At 37.1% G+C, this 20,827-nt stretch overlaps 1 protein-coding gene across 13 annotated transcripts in view; it reads right to left on the reverse strand.

Moving 5' to 3' along the window:
• LOC134218429 (collagen alpha-1(XVIII) chain) overlaps window positions 1–20,827 on the reverse strand; it is an 865,092-nt gene that overhangs the window by 817,564 nt on the left and 26,701 nt on the right. For all 13 annotated transcript variants that reach the window (XM_062697407.1, XM_062697401.1, XM_062697402.1 and 10 more), the window contains exon 2: window positions 5,855–6,339. In XM_062697407.1, coding sequence (XP_062553391.1) covers window positions 5,855–5,859 — 5 coding nt within the window. In that variant the 5' untranslated portion in view covers window positions 5,860–6,339. The remainder of the gene's footprint in view (window positions 1–5,854; window positions 6,340–20,827) is intronic.

The raw sequence follows: 20,827 nt of genomic DNA on the forward strand, positions 1-20,827 counted from the left end.
GGTTAGGTTCTATTATTCTAGCTGGATTGCAACACTTTATTACACAACTAATCCAATAACTTTAATCCAATATTAAATGAAAAATAACTACAAATATACAATAACTACAAATTCTACTTTAACTGCTAATTCAAATTCTACACTTGCTGTCCAAATTTTCTGTTGCAACGCCTTTTTGATGGTGATTTCAACTCCACCTGTTGGTTGATTCGATGACGATAAAAGGGCCAAGTCCATGTAGAATGCTGCCCTATTATCTGTTATCAAAATGTTATTCACCGAAGCTTTAAATTTAATTAATCTACGGGAACACATTTTTGTTTTTCACCATACCTTTAGCAATGATATAAATTAATTAAAACAATATCAGACCGCATCGTGCTTTCGTGCTGTGCGGTTCTATTTTCTCTCTTTGCGGAAGGAAGTTTTTAATACTACCCGAAGCTATTTTAATTTCAACAGTGCTTCTCAGCGCTATTTGTACCCACTGATCCCGTTACTGATCCCGTTCTGGAAAAAAAAAAACCTCTTAGAAGGTCACGTCTCCACGCTCAGAAATAAGTAATAATAAAAACAAGAGGAAGGGGGAGTCTCTGAATTCTCCACTTCCTTCTAAGAAACAAGGTTTCAAGACTGTCCTGCCAAAGAGCGGAAAAAAAGAAGGAAAAAAAGCAAAGGATTCCGCCAATTGTGGTATCTGTTGCCGAGTTTTCTGGCTTTAGGAATGAGATTTTGAGATCAAGGTTTCATTTCAGATTGCTAGGAAGGGTGACTGCCGCGTTTTGCCGGGATCCTTTGACGATCGCAAACGTTTTCTTCAGTATTAACCTGAGAAGCGCCATAAATTCTTCACATACGACGACAAAACTGAGCGATTGTTCAAAATCATTTTGAAAGGTCTCCCTAGTGACGACAAATCACTGGATGAGATTAAAATTGAGATTTCTGAATTACTTGGATTTTCACCAGTCCAAGTAATTAAAATAAAAAAGAAATCTCGCTCTGGTACTTCCCAGAAGTGTATTTTTCAAGAATTTTATTTAGTTCACTTGAACTAAATAATATGAAAAATTTGGAAAAGGCCTGTATTATGTCCCATGTCCGTGTTACATGGGAACATTTCCGCAGGCCTGGGGGAAATTTCCAAAACCCCACTCAGTGCCGTAAGTGCCAAAAGTGGGGTCATGGAACCAAACATTGGCACATGGATGCTAAATGCATGATTTGTGGTGGAACCTCTCACGCCAAGAACGCCTGTCCTGTGAGAGAAGATTCCAATAAATTTAAATGTGCTAATTGTGGGGGCAATCATAAATCCAATTTCTGGGAATGCCCTTCACGCAAAAAAGTTTTGACTTCCCGTGCAAAATTGATGACGGGAAATTCCAATCGGATCCCAGATTCGCCGGGTAAACATATTTCAAACGCTCAAAATCCCCGCAATCATTTACCGGTCGAGTAATTCATACCCATCACAATCAACGAACAAATTTTGCTTCTACCTCTCAACGGGTAACGAGCAGTTCGTCGAATTCTCATTTTTCAAACACGCCCTCCTATGCTATAGCATTGCTACAGGCAGGTAAAATTTTATTTCCGAAAATTTACCGACGATGAATGACTTTCATACCCATTCTCCACCGGGAAATAACGTTCGTTCTGACGACTCAGGTAGCATGTCTGCTTCCGACTTTGATTTTCTTAATGAACAATTGCATCACATGATTGATGCAATGTTCAAAGCAAATACCAAAACTGAAGCAGTTCAGGTTGGTATCAAATTTACTCAAAGAATTGTTATTGGATTTCGTTTTAATGGATCCAAATAATTCTTTGAAAATTTTAAATTGGAATGCCCGCTCTTTAAAGGGTAAGGAAGATGAATTATTCAATTTCCTATCAGTTCATAATGTGCACATTGCCATTATAACTGAAACATATTTAAAACCTGGTCTTTTCATCAAAAGAGATCCAAATTATTTTATTTACCGGAATGATCGTCTTGACAGCGCTTGTGGTGGGGTCGCCATTGTCATTAATAGACGAATCAAACATAAATTATATTCTTCGTTTGAAACCAAAGTTTTCGAAACCTTGGGAGTTTCTGTTGAAACAAATTTTGGACAACTCTCTTTTATTGCAGCCTACTTGCCTTTTCAATGCAATGGGCAGCAAAAGAATTTGTTGAAAGCTGACCTTCAAATTCTGACTCGCAACAAATCAAAATTCTTCGTAATTGGTGACTTCAATGCCAAACACCGTTCATGGAATAATGCTCAAAGCAATTCCAACGGCAAAATTTTATTTGAAGATTGTTCTGCGGGATATTATACTATTCAATATCCCAATGGCCCAACTTGTTTTTCATCCACTCGAAATCCTTCGACAATTTGGTTTTAACGGATTCAAGTCAGCTGCAAGGATGTTATCGATCATTTAGTAATTTGCGTTCGATCATTTAGTAGTTTGTCAATAAGTCATTCCAGAAGCTGAATTTCAAAATGTGTTGTATGGTGGGCTTCTAGTGTGAAGATTTATTTACAACTTTGCCTAATGGTTTGTTGTTAGAATTCAACTAATAACGGAGCTATAGCGCTAGTTGTAGTAGCTTTAACTAAATGATTGGAATTTTGTTATCATTTAGTCTAAGTTACTGAAACTATAGCTATAACTCCGTTATTAGTGGAATACAGACAACGAACTATTAGCAGAGTTGTAGAAATACCTTCGCACTAGAAGTCTACCATACAACACATTTTGAAATTCAGCTTCTGGGATGAGTTATCGACAAACTACTAAATGATCGAACGCAAATTACTAAATGATCGATAACATCCTTGGTCAGCTGTGTGGCCAATTGGTAACTCATGCTGACTTTGACTCTGATCACCTTCCTGTCACATTTGAAATCTCACAAGTAACCATTTATAATCCAATCAGCTCTATTTTTAATTATCATAGAGCTGATTGGGATTTATATAAAACGTATATCGATAGGAATTTTGATGTTGATATACCTCTCGATACAAAAAGTGATATTGATAATGCGCTCGTATCTTTGACAAATTTAATTGTCGAAGCCAGAGGCATTGCAATTCCGAAATGTGAAATTGAATTCAACTCCATTATTATTGACGATGATCTTCAGCTACTGATCCGTCTTAAAAATGTGAGGCGAAGGCAATACCAAAGAACTCGCGATCCCGCGTTGAAAGTTATTTGGCGAGATTTGAAAAATAAAATTAAAAAACGTTTCGCTATTCTGAGAAATACCAACTTTGAGAATAATGTCTCGAAGTTGAATCCCAGTTCGAAACCCTTTTGGAAATTAACGAAAATTCTTAAAAAACCTCAAAAGCCAATTTCAGCGCTTAAAGAGGGAAATAAAATTTTATTAACAAATGGCGAAAAGGCTCAAAAACTTGCTTAGCAGTTCGAGAGTGTCCATAATTTTAGTCTAGGTCTCACTAGTCCAATTGAGGATCAGGCTACACGGAGCTTCGAAGACATTCTCAATCAAGAGAATGTTTTTGACCCTTCGTTGGGAACTAATTTGGATGAAGTGAGATCTATTACTAGAAAATTTAAAAATATGAAAGCCCCGGGTGATGATGGTATTTTCTACATACTTATCAAAAAACTTCCTGAGAGCCCTTTATCATTTTTGGTTAATTTATTTAACAAATGTTTTCAATTGGCATACTTCCCAGATAAATGGAAAAACGCCAGTTGTTCCAATTTTGAAGCCGGACAAAAATCCAGCTGAGGCTTTTAGTTATCGCCCAATCAGTTTGCTTTCTTCAATAAGCAAACTGTTTGAAAAGATTATTTCGAATAGAATGATGGTTCATATTAATGACAATTCTATTTTTGCTGATGAGCAATTTGGTTTTCGCCATGGGCATTCAACCACCCAACAGTTATTGAGAGTAACGAACTTAATTCGGCTCAACAAATCTGAAGGATATTCGACTGGAGTTGCTCTTCTTGATATAGAGAAAGCATTTGACAGTGTTTGGCATGAAGGTTTGATTGTAAAATTGATGAATTTTAATTTTCCTCTGTACATCATTAAACTGATCCAAAATTATTTATCAAATCGCTCACTTCAGGTAAACTATCAGAATTCCAAATCTGATAGATTACCTGTAAGGGCTGGTGTCCCCCAAGGCAGCATACTGGGGCCCATATTGTATAACATTTTTACTTCTGACTTACCTGATTTACCACCAGGTTGTCAAAAATCTTTGTTTGCAGATGACAAGGGCGAAGCCTTCGTGTCATTTGTAGTAGATTGCAAAAAAGTTTGGATATTTTCTCCACTTACTTGCTAAATAGGAATATTCCTCCGAATGCTTCCAAAACTCAGCTTATAATCTTCTATTGCAACGATTAGCTCCTTGTACCCTTAGTATAAATTAGGTTAGGTTTAGTTTAAGTTAAAAACATTGTAATTCCTACTGCCAGAGGCAATTGAAATATATTAATATTAACTAAAAAGTAACATAGCAAATAAGGATGATAGTGTTAAGAAAACACGGAACACCTAGTCTAAGAGATGAATGCATGTATTGGACAATTAGCAAATAAAATTAGTTAAAAAAAAAAATAAAAAAAAATATAAAAAAAATAAAAAAAATTAAACTATATTTTTAGGCATGTAGTTATCATATAGGGTAAAAGTTCCAATAGTGATGGGTGTTCCTATAGTTGCGGTAGTGTAGTTTTTAGAAAATCTACAAATCAATCGTAGCAACCCATATTGTTGATCATTTAGGCGAACTGTCGTTATACGAAACAGGTGAAAACTGCCTTGGAATATCCTAGAAAACGGTAAATTATCCTGAAATACCTTATTTATTTCTGACAATGGGACTCGCACCTATAGGAACATAAATTAAAAAGTACCACAGCTACTGGAACATTGTACCAATCATTGGTGGAAACATATTTTGCATAAAATAGTGGTGATGAGCTTTTGGATGTATCCTCAAGGTAAGTAAAATACAGCATCAATTGAGTGTAACTGATAACTAGTGATATCGTGTCCTTATTGCCTCCACTATTGGATCTTTTACCCTATCAACTATCTTCAATTAGTGATTTTCATACTTGTATAAAACTCGGCTGCTTATCACACTTCTTCTCCGTAACAAAGCGGTTAACCCGTTCTCGAGTCCCCATAAAAATAACGATCATAGTGGATTAGTGAGTGGTGATATCTATTCTAAATTGTCAGTGAAAAACTAGAAATCAACGAAATGTTTATGGCTTTCAGAGTTCTAATACCTACATGGATAAGATTAAAATATTTTTTTGTTTTTTCAATGACTTTCAATGACTTGGTTTTGTCCATCGGTCTCCAAATCAAGCGTCATAAACTATAAGTGCATTGAAAAATGAGACAACAATCTGCGTTATCAAAAGGTTATGGATTTAACCACAGTTCCACACATCCCCTACGAAATGAAGGGCCACATATGTGTTAGAGCGATCGACAAATGCTCAATTGCTAAAAAGTGTAATGAATATGTAGGGTTAGCTTAATTGAATCTCTCCTAACATAAGCTTCGGTTTTTATCGAGCCATATTTCTTTGCATTTATATCTTTTGGCTTTGCGATAACTGTATTCTCTTACGTTAATGAAAAATATTGATGCTGATATTATGGTCTAATAAGATGTGTGTTCTAAATTTTAAACGTTTAAAATAAGTACTTGTAGACTTGTAGAAAATATTAATTCGATCTTTAAAAATGGTGTGGTTCCAGGCTCCTTTTAACAATCTTGAATCCATTAAGGACACCCTATGCGGTATAAATATAATTTATATTTTACTTGTTACTTGTACTCACTTCATTGCTGCTGCGGGTGGTGCATTTACGTGGGCGCTTCCTCCGAGTCAATCAGTGGCAGTGATTAGTCAACTGGCGCCCCGTCACTCTCTTTGGAAAGACAAGCTCGCTCGTAGCCTTTTTATTCCCTCCTTCTCGTTATGCTGCCGTCGCACACAGATTCCGATAAAGCAGAACAAATCACGTTCCGACCAACTCCTCGTGGATCGAGACTTTGATTCCCACACGTCTCGCAACTAAACTTCACTCACAAGTCGCACAAATCACACTTTTCCTCTGCACACTCGCGCGACTCTCACTCCAGCCGGATGATTGATGGCCGGTTGAGGGGTAACAAATGAAATTTATTTTCTTTTCGTCCCACCGAAAAGGAGCACCCCACAACAACCGCTTTTGATTCGTATTTATTCGAACTTTTGCCGCTCACTTTATCAATTTATTTTTTCTTCACTTTCTGACGCCGCTTTCCAATCTTTGGCTAATACCTATAGGAAAAACATGATTCACTGCTCACTCACTCCTAATGCTTTTATTCTCTTGGATTTTTCAGTGAAATAAATTTATGAGCTCCATAATAAAGTAAAAATTTTCAACATCGAAAATGCTTTTCGTTGAAAAATAAAGTGAAAATATTTAACAATTCAATTTTTCAATAACAAGGAACCTCAGAGGCATATTTGTTTATAGATTGGGTTCGTTTTTCCAAAATTTATACTTTATCATAGGTCGCTAGCGTTCCACAAATAACTGCCTAAGTGATTCTTAAAGACGACCATCGGTAGGGGGACAACAATAAAATATATAATCACTGCCCGTTTTGCTTTCGGCATCACTTTTTTCCCCTCTTCTCAGAACGCGCTGATTCCGGCTATTTTTCTGACTTGCCACATGCTTTTTGGTGGTGCCCCCCACCACAAAAACTCCTGGACGTGCCCGAGTCTAGTTCCGTCCCAACCACTTGCCATGCCACGAGGCCATAATGCCACTGCGGCGGCTAGCTGCCGCTCTGCCTTTGAGTGAGTTTTGTTTGTGTTATCAGAGCGCCAGAGCAGTGCGGTGGGGTTCGGCAAATGAAAAGGCACACGCGGCGGTATCAATATAATAAATGACAAAGATTATTATCGTGACCGGCAGCTGTGGCGGAAATAAAATCAACACATACTAAATTGGCTGAAGGATGGTAGTAGAACGTTTCAAGCTGGCCAAAAGTTTAACGAATTTCAAGACAATTTTGCAACAGAACATTTATTAATCAATCCTAGAATTCAAAAGGCTCATTAGATTGTTTTTAAATTGAATCAAATTAATTGCATTGTACAATGCAACCAAAAATTCCCCCATAAGAAATTCATTCAAATAACCCAAAAAAGATCATTTAAATTCCATTGGAATTTCCAACTCGAAAATCCAGCAAAAATCAACTCGAAACTCCAGAGAAAACTCATTTAAACTTTCATAAATTGAATTACCAAATTCGAATAAATTTCTGATGAAAAGTGGATTAATTTTTTTCTGGGAACTCAAATTTTCATTAGGAATTTTCGAATATATTTTGATTGGAAACTAGAATGAGTTCACTTCGGAAATCACGTAGAAATGAGGAAATTAATCGAAGTAAATCCATCCGTGAATTTGTTCAAACCTGATTCATGCATATGCACAACATGTTTGATCCCACGAAACCAGTACGCTAGACAGGTGCTTTGCCTACTAAGATACAAAGGACCTCCGTCGCTCTCCGCAGCTAAGAGAGTACTGATGAAACCAAATTCCCAGCACCAAGCAAATAGCCAAATGGAATAGCACATTGGAAAATTCGAATTTCCAACGGAAATTCATTCGAATTTCCAACGAAAATTCATTCGAATTTCCAACGGAAATTCATTCGAATTTCCAACGGAAATTCATTCGAATTTCCAACGGAAATTCATTCGAATTTCCAACGGAAATTCATTCGAATTTCCAACGGAAATTCATTCGAATTTCCAACGGAAAATCATTCGAAATTTCAACGGAAATTCATTCGAATTTCCAACGGAAATTCATTCGAATTTCCAACGGAAATTCATTCGAATTTCCAACGGAAATTCATTCGAATTTCCAACGGAAATTCATTCGAATTTCCAACGGAAATTCATTCGAATTTCCAACGGAAATTCATTCGAATTTCCAACGGAAATTCATTCGAATTTCCAACGGAAATTCATTCGAATTTCCAACGGAAATTCATTCGAATTTCCAACGGAAATTCATTCGAATTTCCAACGGAAATTCATTCGAATTTCCAACGGAAATTCATTCGAATTTCCAACGGAAATTCATTCGAATTTCCAACGGAAATTCATTCGAATTTCCAACGGAAATTCATTCGAATTTCCAACGGAAATTCATTCGAATTTCCAACGGAAATTCATTCGAATTTCCAACGGAAATTCATCCCAATTTCCAACGGAAATTCATTCGAATTTCCAACGGAAATTCATTCGAATTTCCAACGGAAATTCATTCGAATTTCCAACGGAAATTCATTCGAATTTCCAACGGAAATTCATTCAAATTTCAACAGAAATTCATTCGAATTTCCAACGGAAATTCATTTGAATTTCCAACGGAAACTCATTCGAATTTCCAACGGAAATTCATTCAAATTTCCAACGGAAATTCATTAGGTTTTCAAACGGAAATTCATTCGAATTTCAACGGAAATTGATTCAAAATTTCAACGGAAATTCATTCGAATTTCCAACGGAAATTCATTCGAATTTCCAACGGAAATTCATTCGAATTTCCAACGGAAATTCATTCGAATTTCCAACGGAAATTCATTCGAATTTCCAACGGAAATTCATTCGAATTTCCAACGGAAATTCATTCGAATTTCCAACGGAAATTCATTCGAATTTCCAACGGAAATTCATTCGAATTTCCAACGGAAATTCATTCCAATTTCCAACGGAAATTCATTCCAATTTCCAACGGAAATTCATTCCAATTTCCAACGGAAATTCATTCGAATTTCCAACGGAAATTCATTCGAATTTCCAACGGAAATTCATTCGAATTTCCAACGGAAATTCATTCGAATTTCCAACGGAAATTCATTCGAATTTCCAACGGAAATTCATTCGAATTTCCAACGGAAATTCATTTGAATTTCCAACGGAAATTCATTTGAATTTCCAACGGAAATTCATTTGAATTTCCAACGGAAATTCATTCGAATTTCCAACGGAAATTCATTCGAATTTCCAACGGAAATTCATTCGAAATTCCAACGAAATATCATTCGAAATTCCAGGGGAATTCCAATTGCATTTCCAACGGAAATTCATTCTTAATTCCAATGGAAATTCATTCGAAATTCCAGGGGAAATTCATTCGACATTCCAAAGGAAAATCATTCGAATTTCTGACGGAAATTCATTTTAATTTTGAACAAAAGTTCATTCGAATTTCTAACGGAAATTCATTTAAATTTCCAACGAAAATTCATTGAATTTACAACGGAAATCCATTCGAATCTCCAACGGAAATTCATTCGAATTTCCAACGGAAATTCATTCGAATTTCCAACGGAAATTCATTCGAATTTCCAACGGAAATTCATTCGAATTTCCAACGGAAATTCATTCGAATTCTCAACGGAAATTCATTCGAATTTCCAACGGAAATTCATTCGAATTTCAACGAAATTCATTCGAATTTCCAACGGAAATTCATTCGAATTTCCAACGGAAATTCATTCGAATTTCCAACGGAAATTCATTCGAATTCCAACGGAAATTCATTCGAATTTCAACGGAAATTCATTCAATTTCAACGGAAATTCATTCGAATTTCCAACGGAAATTCATTCGAATTTCCAACGGAAATTCATTCAATTTCCAACGGAAATTCATTCGAATTTCCAACGGAAATTCATTCGAATTTCCAACGGAAATTCATTCGAATTCAACGGAAATTCATTCGAATTTCAACGGAAATTCATTCGAATTTCAACGGAAATTCATTCGAATTTCCAACGGAAATTCATTCGAATTTCCAACGGAAATTCATTCGAATTTCCAACGGAAATTCATTCGAATTTCCAACGGAAATTCATTCGAATTTCAACGGAAATTCATTCGAATTTCCAACGGAAATTCATTCGAATTTCAACGGAAATTCATCTCAATTTCCAACGGAAATTCATTCGAATTTCCAACGGAAATTCATTCGAATTTCCAACGGAAATTCATTCGAATTTCCAACGGAAATTCATTCGAATTTCCAACGGAAATTCATTCGAATTTCAACGGAAATTCATCTGAATTTCCAACGGAAATTCATTCGAATTTCCAACGGAAATTCATTCGAATTTCAACGGAAATTCATTCGAATTTCCAACGGAAATTCATTCGAATTTCCAACGGAAATTCATTCGAATTTCCAACGGAAATTCATTCGAATTTCCAACGGAAATTCATTCGAATTTCCAACGGAAATTCATTCGAATTTCCAACGGAAATTCATTCGAATTTCCAACGGAAATTCATTCGAATTCAACGGAAATTCATCTGAATTTCCAACGGAAATTCATCTGAATTTCCAACGGAAATTCATTCGAATTTCAACGGAAATTCATTCGAATTTCCAGAGGAAATTCATTCGAATTTCCAACGGAAATTCATTCGAATTTCCAACGGAAATTCATTCGAATTTCCAACGGAAATTCATCTGAATTTCCAACGGAAATTCATTCGAATTTCCAACGGAAATTCATTCGAATTTCCAACGGAAATTCATTCGAATTTCCAACGGAAATTCATTCGAATTTCCAACGGAAATTCATTCGAATTTCCAACGGAAATTCATTCGAATTTCCAACGGAAATTCATTCGAATTTCCAACGGAAATTCATTCGAATTTCCAACGGAAATTCATGTGAATTTCCAACGGAAATTCATTCGAATTTCCAACGGAAATTCATTCGAATTTCCAACGGAAATTCATTCGAATTTCCAACGGAAATTCATTCGAATTTCCAACGGAAATTCATTCGAATTTCCAACGGAAATTCATTCGAATTTCCAACGGAAATTCATTCGAATTTTCATCGGAAATTCATTTGAATTTCCAACGGAAATTCATTCGAATTTCCAACGGAAATTCATTCGAATTTCCAACGGAAATTCATTCGAATTTCCAACGGAAATTCATATGAATTTCCAACGGAAATTCATTCGAATTTCCAACGGAAATTCATTCGAATTTCCAACGGAAATTCATTCGAATTTCCAACGGAAATTCATTCGAATTTCCAACGGAAATTCATTCGAATTTCCAACGGAAATTCATTCGAATTTCCAACGGAAATTCATTCGAATTTCCAACGGAAATTCATTCGAATTTCCAACGGAAATTCATTCGAATTTCCAACGAAATTCATTCGAATTTCCAACGGAAATTCATTCGAATTTCCAACGGAAATTCATTCGAATTTCCAACGGAAATTCATTCGAATTTCCAACGGAATTTCATTCGAATTTCCAAAGCAAATTCATTAAAATATTCAACGGAAATTCATTCAAATTTGCAACGGAAATTCATTCGAATTTCCAACGGAAATTCATTCGAATTTCCAACGGAAATTCATTCGAATTTCCAACGGAAATTCATTCGAATTTCCAACGGAAATTCATTCGAATTTCCAACGGAAATTCATTCGAATTCCCAACTGAAATTCATTCGAATTCCCAACTGAAATTCATTAGAGATTTCAACGATAATTCATTCGAATTTCCAACGGAAATTCATTCGAATTTCCAACGGAAATTCATTCGAATTTCCAACGGAAATTCATTCGAATTTCCAACGGAAATTCATTCGAATTTCCAACGGAAATTCATTCGAATTTCCAACGGAAATTCATTCGAATTTCCAACGGAAATTCATTCGAATTTCCAACGGAAATTCATTCGAATTTCCAACGGAAATTCATTCGAATTTCAACGGAAATTCATTCGAATTTCCAACGGAAATTCATTCGAATTTCCAACGGAAATTCATTCGAATTTCCAACGGAAATTCATTCGAATTTCCAACGGAAATTCATTCGAATTTCCAACGGAAATTCATTCGAATTTCAAAGGAAATTCATTCGAATTTCCAACGGAAATTCATTCGAATTTCCAACGGAAATTCATTCGAATTTCCAACGGAAATTCATTCGAATTTCCAACGGAAATTCATCTGAATTTCCAACGGAAATTCATTCGAATTTCCAACGGAAATTCATTCGAATTTCCAACGGAAATTCATTCGAATTTCCAACGGAAATTCATTCGAATTTCCAACGGAAATTCATTCGAATTTCCAACGGAAATTCATTCGAATTTCCAACGGAAATTCATTCGAATTTCCAACGGAAATTCATTCGAATTTCCAACGGAAATTCATTCGAATTTCCAACGGAAATTCATTCGAATTTCCAACGGAAATTCATTCCAATTTCCAACGGAAATTCATTCGAATTTCCAACGGAAATTCATTCGAATTTCCAACGGAAATTCATTCGAATTTCCAACGGAAATTCATTCGAATTTCCAACGGAAATTCATTCCAATTTCCAACGGAAATTAATTCTAATTTCCATCGGAAATTCATTCCAATTTCCAACGGAAATTCATTCCAATTTCCAACGGAAATTCATTCGAATTTCCAACGGAAATTCATTCGAATTTCCAAGGAAAATTCATTCGAATTTCCAACGGAAATTCATTCCAATTTCCAACGGAAATTCATATCAATTTCCAACGGAAATTCATTCGAATTTCAACGGAAATTCATTCGAATTTCCAACGGAAATTCATTCGAATTTCAACGGAAATTCATTCGATTTCCAACGGAAATTCATTCGACTTCAACGGAAATTCATTCAATTTCCAACGGAAATTCATTCGATTTCCAACGGAAATTCATTCAATTTCCAACGGAAATTCATTCGAATTTCCAACGGAAATTCATTCAATTTCCAACGGAAATTCATTCAATTCAACGGAAATTCATCTGAATTTCCAACGGAAATTCATTCGATTTCCAACGGAAATTCATTCGAATTTCCAACGGAAATTCATTCGAATTTCCAACGGAAATTCATTCGATTTCCAACGGAAATTCATTCGAATTTCAACGGAAATTCATTCGAATTTCCAACGGAAATTCATTCGATTTCCAACGGAAATTCATTCGAATTTCCAACGGAAATTCATTCAATTTCCAACGGAAATTCATTCAATTTCCAACGGAAATTCATTCGAATTTCAACGGAAATTCATTTTAATTTCCAACGAAAATTCATTCGAATTCACAACGGAAATTCATTCGAGTTTTCAACGGAAATTTATTCGAGGTTTCAACGGAAAATCATTCGAATTTACAACAGAAATTCATTCGAATTTACAACGGAAATTCAATCGAGTTTTCAACGGAAATTCATTCGAGTTTTGAACGGAAATTCATTCGAGATTTCAACGGAAATTCATTCGAGTTTTCAACAGAAATTCATTCGAGATTTCAACGGAAATTCATTCGAATTTCCAACGGAAATTCCCTCAAATTTCCAAAGCAAATTCATTCAAATTTCCAACGGAAATTCATTCGAGTTTTCAGCGAAATTCATTCGAATTTTAAACGGAAATTCATTCGAATTTCCAACGGAAGTTCATTCGAATTTCCAACGGAAATTCATTCAAATTTCCAACGGAAATTCACTCATATTTCCAAAGCAAATTTATTCGAATTTCCAACGGAAATTCATTCGAATTTTCATCAGAAATTCATAAGAATTTCCAACGGAAATTCATTCGAATTTCCAACGGAAATTCATTCGAATTTCCAACGGAAATTCATTCGAATTTCCAACGGAAATTCATTCGAATTTCCAACGGAAATTCATATGAATTTCCAACGGAAATTCATTCGAATTTCCAACGGAAATTCATTCGAATTTCCAACGGAAATTCATTCGAATTTCCAACGGAAATTCATTCGAATTTCCAACGGAAATTCATTCGAATTTCCAACGGAAATTCATTCGAATTTCCAACGGAAATTCATTCGAATTTCCAACGGAAATTCATTGAATTTCCAACGGAAATTCATTCGAATTTCCAACGGAAATTCATTCGAATTTCCAACGGAAATTCATTCGAATTTCCAACGGAAATTCATTCGAATTTCCAACGGAAATTCATTCGAATTTCCAACGGAAATTCATTCGAATTTCCAACGGAAATTCATTCAATTTCCAACGGAAATTCATTCGAATTTCCAACGGAAATTCATTCGAATTTCAACGGAAATTCATCCGAATTTCCAACGGAAATTCATTTCGAATTTCCAACGGAAATTCATTCGAATTTCAACGGAAATTCATTCGAATTTCCAACGGAAATTCATTGAATTTCAACGGAAATTCATTCGAATTCAACGGAAATTCATTCAATTTCAACGGAAATTCATTCAATTTCCAACGGAAATTATTCGAATTTCCTACGGAAATTCATTCAAATTTCCAACGGAAATTCATTCGAATTTCCAACGGAAATTCATTCGAATTTCCAACGGAAATTCATTCGAATTTCCAAATTTCCTGTTGAAAAATTTTCTGTTGAAAATTTGAATGAATTTCCGTGGCAAATTCGAATGATTTCCGTTGAAAATTCGAATAAATTTTCGTAGGAATTCGTAAAATTCCGTTGGAAATTTGAATGAATTCCGTTTGAAATTTGAATGAACTTTCGTTGGACAATTAAATGAATTTCCGTTGGAAGTTCGAATTAATTTCCATTGGAAATTCGAAGGAATTTCCGTTGAATTGATTGAATGAATTTCCGTTGAATTGAAATGAATTTCCGTTGAATTGAATGAATTTCCGTTGAATTGAATGAATTTCCGTTGAAATTCGAATGAATTTCCGTTGAATTGAATGAATTTCCGTTGAAATTGAATGAATTTCCGTTGAAATTGAATGAATTTCCGTTGAAATTGAATGAATTTCCGTTGAAATTCGAATGATTTTCCGTTGAAATTGAATGAATTTCCGTTGAAATTCAAGAATTTCCGTTGGAAATGCAAGTTAATTTCCGTTGGTAATTCGAAAGAATTTCCGTTGGAAATTCGAATGATTTTCCGTTGGAAATTCGGATAAATTTCCGTTGGAAATTCGGATAAAGTGGAAGTGCTTGTTAAACACTAAGCTGCGAGGCGACAAAATCCCAGTAATGGGATGTAATGCCGATAAAGAAGAAGAAAGAGATCTTTTCGAAATTCCGTTAAACATTTTTCTAAATGTCAATGGATTACATTTCTCAACATAAACTCTTTCAAATTTCCACCAGAATTTGTTCTGAATTTTTTTAGGAGAATCCAAGTTCGTTTATTTGGTAGGCTCAGGCGTGCACCGAATAAGCTCAAAACAATAATTATCCGAACTTCCATCATATTTTCTTTAGTTTTTTATTTGATTCATTTTTCGGTTTTCAGTGGAAACTTTTTCAAGTTCCTTTCTATTTCCGTTTGAATATTCTTTTAGTTCCAGTTTTTTTGAAGTTTTTTTCGAAAAGTCTTTTAAACTATTCTGGGCAATTTGATTCTTTCAACGAAATTCTGCTGAAAACGCATTCGATTTTTTACGTTGTTCTACGATTTTGTTTTGGAAACATATTGCTTTTTGCAACGCGAGTTTTCTTCAAATTGATTATTATCTTTGGATACCAACGAAAACACATTCTGAGTTAGTAGTCATTTAGTTCATTCAATAACATTCTTTTGTGTTTTTATTTGTTTGAAATATCCTCGAAACTAAAACGTGAACGCGCGTAGACCTGACATCGCGTTTACAAACCGAACCAGCCTACCGCCATCGTGAGCCGTTCCCACAGCCAAAGAAGCAAAACGGCAGCGTCTCGCTCCGAGCGAAATCCCACTCATTTTTCTACGCGCCCGTGTGCTACCTTTGCCGTTTTGTCTGCCTCGGCCAACCGGTGAAAAGGCACGTGAAAATTGTGATGTGTATATTTTCCTTCCTGACTCGGGCGCGCGCTGGCTGGCCGGCTGGCTGACTGTGTGTGGTGACGGAGCATGTTCCGTTCACTTTACCCCAGGATTCGATGCTCTAATTATTTTTCGCATACTCCACTCGCAACCAACGTGATTCATCGCTTCGTTCGTCTAGTTCTGGCGGGTTTTAGTCTGCGCGCGAGCGGACTGATATATGACCCGCATTTTGCACTTGTCGATAAATTTCCGGCAACATCGTGGGCGAAGATTCCCGTCGCGGCATAGCTTGTCGATCTTGCCTATAATGTCACGAATATTTGGACATTTTTCAACTTAGACTATAAAATGCTCCGGCCGTGCGACCTTTCGTGAAAACCGAATTTCCTTGCCGAATGTTATGGAGGCAGTTGTTTGTTGAAATATGAATGCTTTTAGGAAAATGGTTGCCCCAAGAAACGAACATTCCTCGGAATTGGTCGGTTCGGTAAATGGTCCAAAAATTTCATCTCTTGTATGTTTTTTCAATGTGCAGGCTGGTGATTACACGTTTCGTGTGTTGTTGTTTGTTTACAATAGCACGTAAATTCGGCATGCCAATCATGATTACACGGTGGCATACCTTCGACGGGGTCGTCTTCGCTGCTGCTCGACAGCGCTGTTGAGCAAACGATGATGATGACCGGAATATTTACAGAATGTTCAACAGAGACAGAAACGAGACGATCAATGCACTGCTGCACGTTGTGTGTGATGCTTGGAGATTTTTTGTGTGTCGCGGAACTTGTTGTTTTGAGTTTCTTTGTAAAGCTGCTTTTCAGTCATAATATATTTCCAGATGAGTTGAAACATGTTTCAAATATTCAGTCATTAATCTTTGGACGAAACTGACTTTTTTGCCTGATGATACACATTCATCTCAAGTAATTACTGATTTGTGATGATTGGCCATTAAGGGATTAGACTAAATGGTGCTGCCTTTTCCCTTAAAGAGACAGATTACAAGATAGATGGACATTTTAGAATAAAAGTATATGTTATTTTGACATATGTGATGCAAATGAGTTTGAAGCCACTGGAACTTTCCAATGACAGAGTATCGAATTTTAATATGGTTTGCTTCGAGTGAATTCGTCGTACACAATTTGAAACGCCCCACAAATTTTAATTTATTTTTTTAATGGAAAATTGACAATTTTTCATGAAAACTCGATTTTGCTGTCATTTCCAGCAGCCAGTTATAAACTTTTCGCATTATCGATTCACATTCCTAACATAACTAATTTACTGAGAACGAAGCCAATATATGCAATGCAAGTGAATTCAACCTTTTCCGTGCTAAATCCACAAAAACTCCCTGTCGCTTTCTCTGTTATTGACATTCATCGATATTAAACTAATCGCTGCCCCGGTGAAGTAACTCATTGTCAATGCTCGTACCGCACATCTGTCAATCAAATGAGCGCGTTCTGTTTCCATGAAGCGAGGAGCAAATATTAAAAATCCTCTCAGCTGGAGATTTATTAATGCTTGTCCATCATCTGTCCGCATCACATCAAAAGCAGCGCTCGATTAATGAATTTCTATTAAATGCATCAGAAACGTTTTCCCGGTAGCATCAGAAACAAGGATGTTCGAAGAAATGTGGAGCCTTTTCGGAATAGAAAGATCCTGGAATCATGCTATTTTTGTTTTATCACCCACATAAATATTTTAGCCCACTCGAGAAATTTCATTGGATTTAGTATGATACTGCTTTCAAGGATGAAAAGAAACGTACTGACCGTCGCTTCACTAATATTATTCAACATCTACATCGCCTCCTGAAGTGTTAAAAATAAAAGGACACATATTCCACACATTGGAGAAACCTTCCGCAGAACATCCTCACCATTTTTGGTGATTTTTGCATTCGAAAATTTCCTAGACTGGACAGTCATTCTGGGGAAATTTCTGCAGGAGTTTCTGGAAATTCCATAAGTCGGAAGAAGAATATTTTTTCGAGTAAAAAATCGAGCAAGGTTTTTTAAGATATCTCGAATTATCAATGAATTTCGGATTTTATCACCCCAAAATTCACCAGGGGGGTGATAAAATCGGAATATTACTGTAGATACTAAGATGATCCTTAAATTCAAGTTCCTACGATTTGTATTTATTGAGGTACTAGCGGAATTGCGGGTACGATTTATACTTTTTCATGATCGGCAAATGATAAGCAAATTCATCAACAGGGTAATTGTATTTTTTTATTATTATTCAATCAGGCAGACAAATGGCAGACTTCACTTTTGAAAACATTGACTGATTTTTAAAAAGGGATTTTACCCACCATCGCCTTATTCCGGGCAAACGCCTGTTTTCTAAGAAAGAACCACATCTATCGATGCCTTATTTCGAGCAAATGTCTACCTCTGAAGGAATTACATCCACCACCCAGAAGGAAACACATTAACCATTGTCTTTTTAGGATTATTACTTCTTCTCATAGACTCGAGACGACCCAGCCTCGGGCTCAAAGTCTCGGTAATAAAGAATAAAAAAATTCTTCTCATAGGCATTACATCCCCCACTAGGACATTGAGTATCATGAGGCTAACACGATAATATTTCTTACCCAGGGAAGTCGATAAATTTTCCAACCCGAAAATTTCCTACATCGGGCAGGGAAAATTCTTGAACAACCTTCAGCTACCTTCAGCATGGTCTTGCTTTGTAGCCGCGAATTTTACCGCACGGGTAAGGAAGTCTAGCATTATTACCAACCCGAGTTATTTTCACCATTGCGGCTTTATTCCAGCACCACTCAGTCAAACAACTATTTTGGTTACACACAAAAATAATTATATCAAACGTCCGTTATGCTCAATAACCATCGATTTTGAAGCTGTTTACAATTATGCCAAATGGCCTCCAGGGATATACCATTTTGAAGGAATTATCGTATTCAGGAAAACGTAATTTTCCTTGAAAAGTCATTTTTGTTCCGGAAAAATGATACTGACGAGGATTTGTGCAGATGTTTTTAGAGGAATTGTAGGATTTTAAAGAACCTCTGATGAACTAAAGAAAGGGGAATTTGAATTATGCCTAACATACATTATGTTCTTTTGTTTAGTTATTATGCTTAACATACACATGTATGAACACTAGTGTGGCTCAAATTAGTATGGGAAAAACTTTTTTCAACTTTTTTGATGGGCCGCCCTCTTATTCGGTTCTATTTGATGCCCTGATGCTCTGGACAAAATTTCAGCCAAATCGATCAACGTTTGGGCGGTGTTAAACTCGTTGGACGTTTATATGCAAAAATGTATGCAGAAACATCCAAAAACAGTGAATTGCAGCTGGACGGCACAACTTACGATGAAGAACTATGATACTCATTCAGTTCTTGTAGAATTTAATACAGAATATTATGCAGAAAACCGCGAGAAGATTGGAGTTTGCCCGGCGAAGATATTAGCATTTTTCTGAAGTGGGGTTTGAGCAAATTTCGTTTCTTTACCTTTGAAAAGAAAAAAAAATCACCCCTACAACACTCCAGTAAAATGCTAATATCTTGTAACTCCTATCCCTACCTCTCGCGGTGCTGGCCGGGATACGAGCAACCTTAGGGAAGATCGGGTAACCAACCCCGGTGGGAACTATGGTCGTATGCTGACAGGGAAGGGGGTTTGCTCCTTCCGGAGGTGCAAATCTCATTGAGCGTCTGTTCTCCATGTCAGGATCGGCTCACAACAGCGTCTGTTCTCCATGTTAGGGCGGCTGATCATCGTCCGAGTGCCAGCGAGGGACTCTATGAAACTGTGCACCATGGTCCACCGGAAATAAGGAGGAATGGTCCTCCGGAAATTATGGGGTTTGGTGTCAGGCCCTGCAAGCCAGCCTTTAAAAATCATAAGCAACGAACAATCAACAAGAGAGTACGGACCGGAACCATCGGCGAAGACCACTGCGACGAAAAGGGACTAGCGATTGGAAACTCGGTTCGTGGAACTGCAAATCTCTCAACTTCATCGGGAGCACACGCATACTCGCCGATGTGCTCAAGGACCGTGGATTCGGCATCGTAGCGCTCCAGGAGGTTTGTTGGAAGGGATCAATGGTGCGAACGTTTAGAGGTAATCATACCATCTACCAGAGCTGCGGCAACACACACGAGCTGGGAACAGCTTTCATAGTGATGGGCGATATGCAAAGGCGCGTGATCGGGTGGTGGCCGATCAATGAAAGAATGTGCAGGTTGAGGATCAAAGGCCGGTTCTTCAACTTCAGCATAATCAACGTCCATAGCCCACACTCCGGAAGCACTGATGATGATAAGGACTGCTGGAATACAGTCAAAGCAGCCATTAACGACGCAGCGGAGAACAACGTCGGGTATATGGGTCGAAGTCGACGGAACGATTGGTTCGACGAAGAGTGCAGACAGATTCCGGAGGAGAAGGACGCAGCGCGGGCGGTCGCGCTGCAGCAAGGTACCCGGCAGAACGTGGAACGTTATAGACGGAAGCGGAGACAGCAGACCCGCCTTTTTCAGGAGAAGAAACGCCGCCTGGAAGAAGCGGAGTGCGAGGAGATGGAACAGCTGTGCCGTTCTCAAGAAACACGCAAGTTCTATCAGAAGCTCAACGCATCCCGCAAAGGCTTCGTGCCGCGAGCCGAAATGTGCCGGGATAAGGATGGTAGCATCTTGACGGATGAACGTGTGGTGATCGAAAGGTGGAAGCAGCACTACGAGGAACATCTGAATGGCGCTGAGAGTACAGGCAGTGAAAGTCAAGGCAGCGGAGGAGATGACTTCGTCAGTTCAGCGGACGATGGAAGCCAACCAGCCCCCACCTTGCGGGAAGTTAAGGATGTCATTCAACAGCTAAAGACCAACAAAGCAGCTGGTAAGGATGGTATCGGAGCTGAGCTCATCAAGATGGG

The sequence above is a fragment of the Armigeres subalbatus genome, chromosome 2, assembly GCF_024139115.2.
Source record: "Armigeres subalbatus isolate Guangzhou_Male chromosome 2, GZ_Asu_2, whole genome shotgun sequence".
NCBI lineage: Eukaryota > Metazoa > Arthropoda > Insecta > Diptera > Culicidae > Armigeres > Armigeres subalbatus.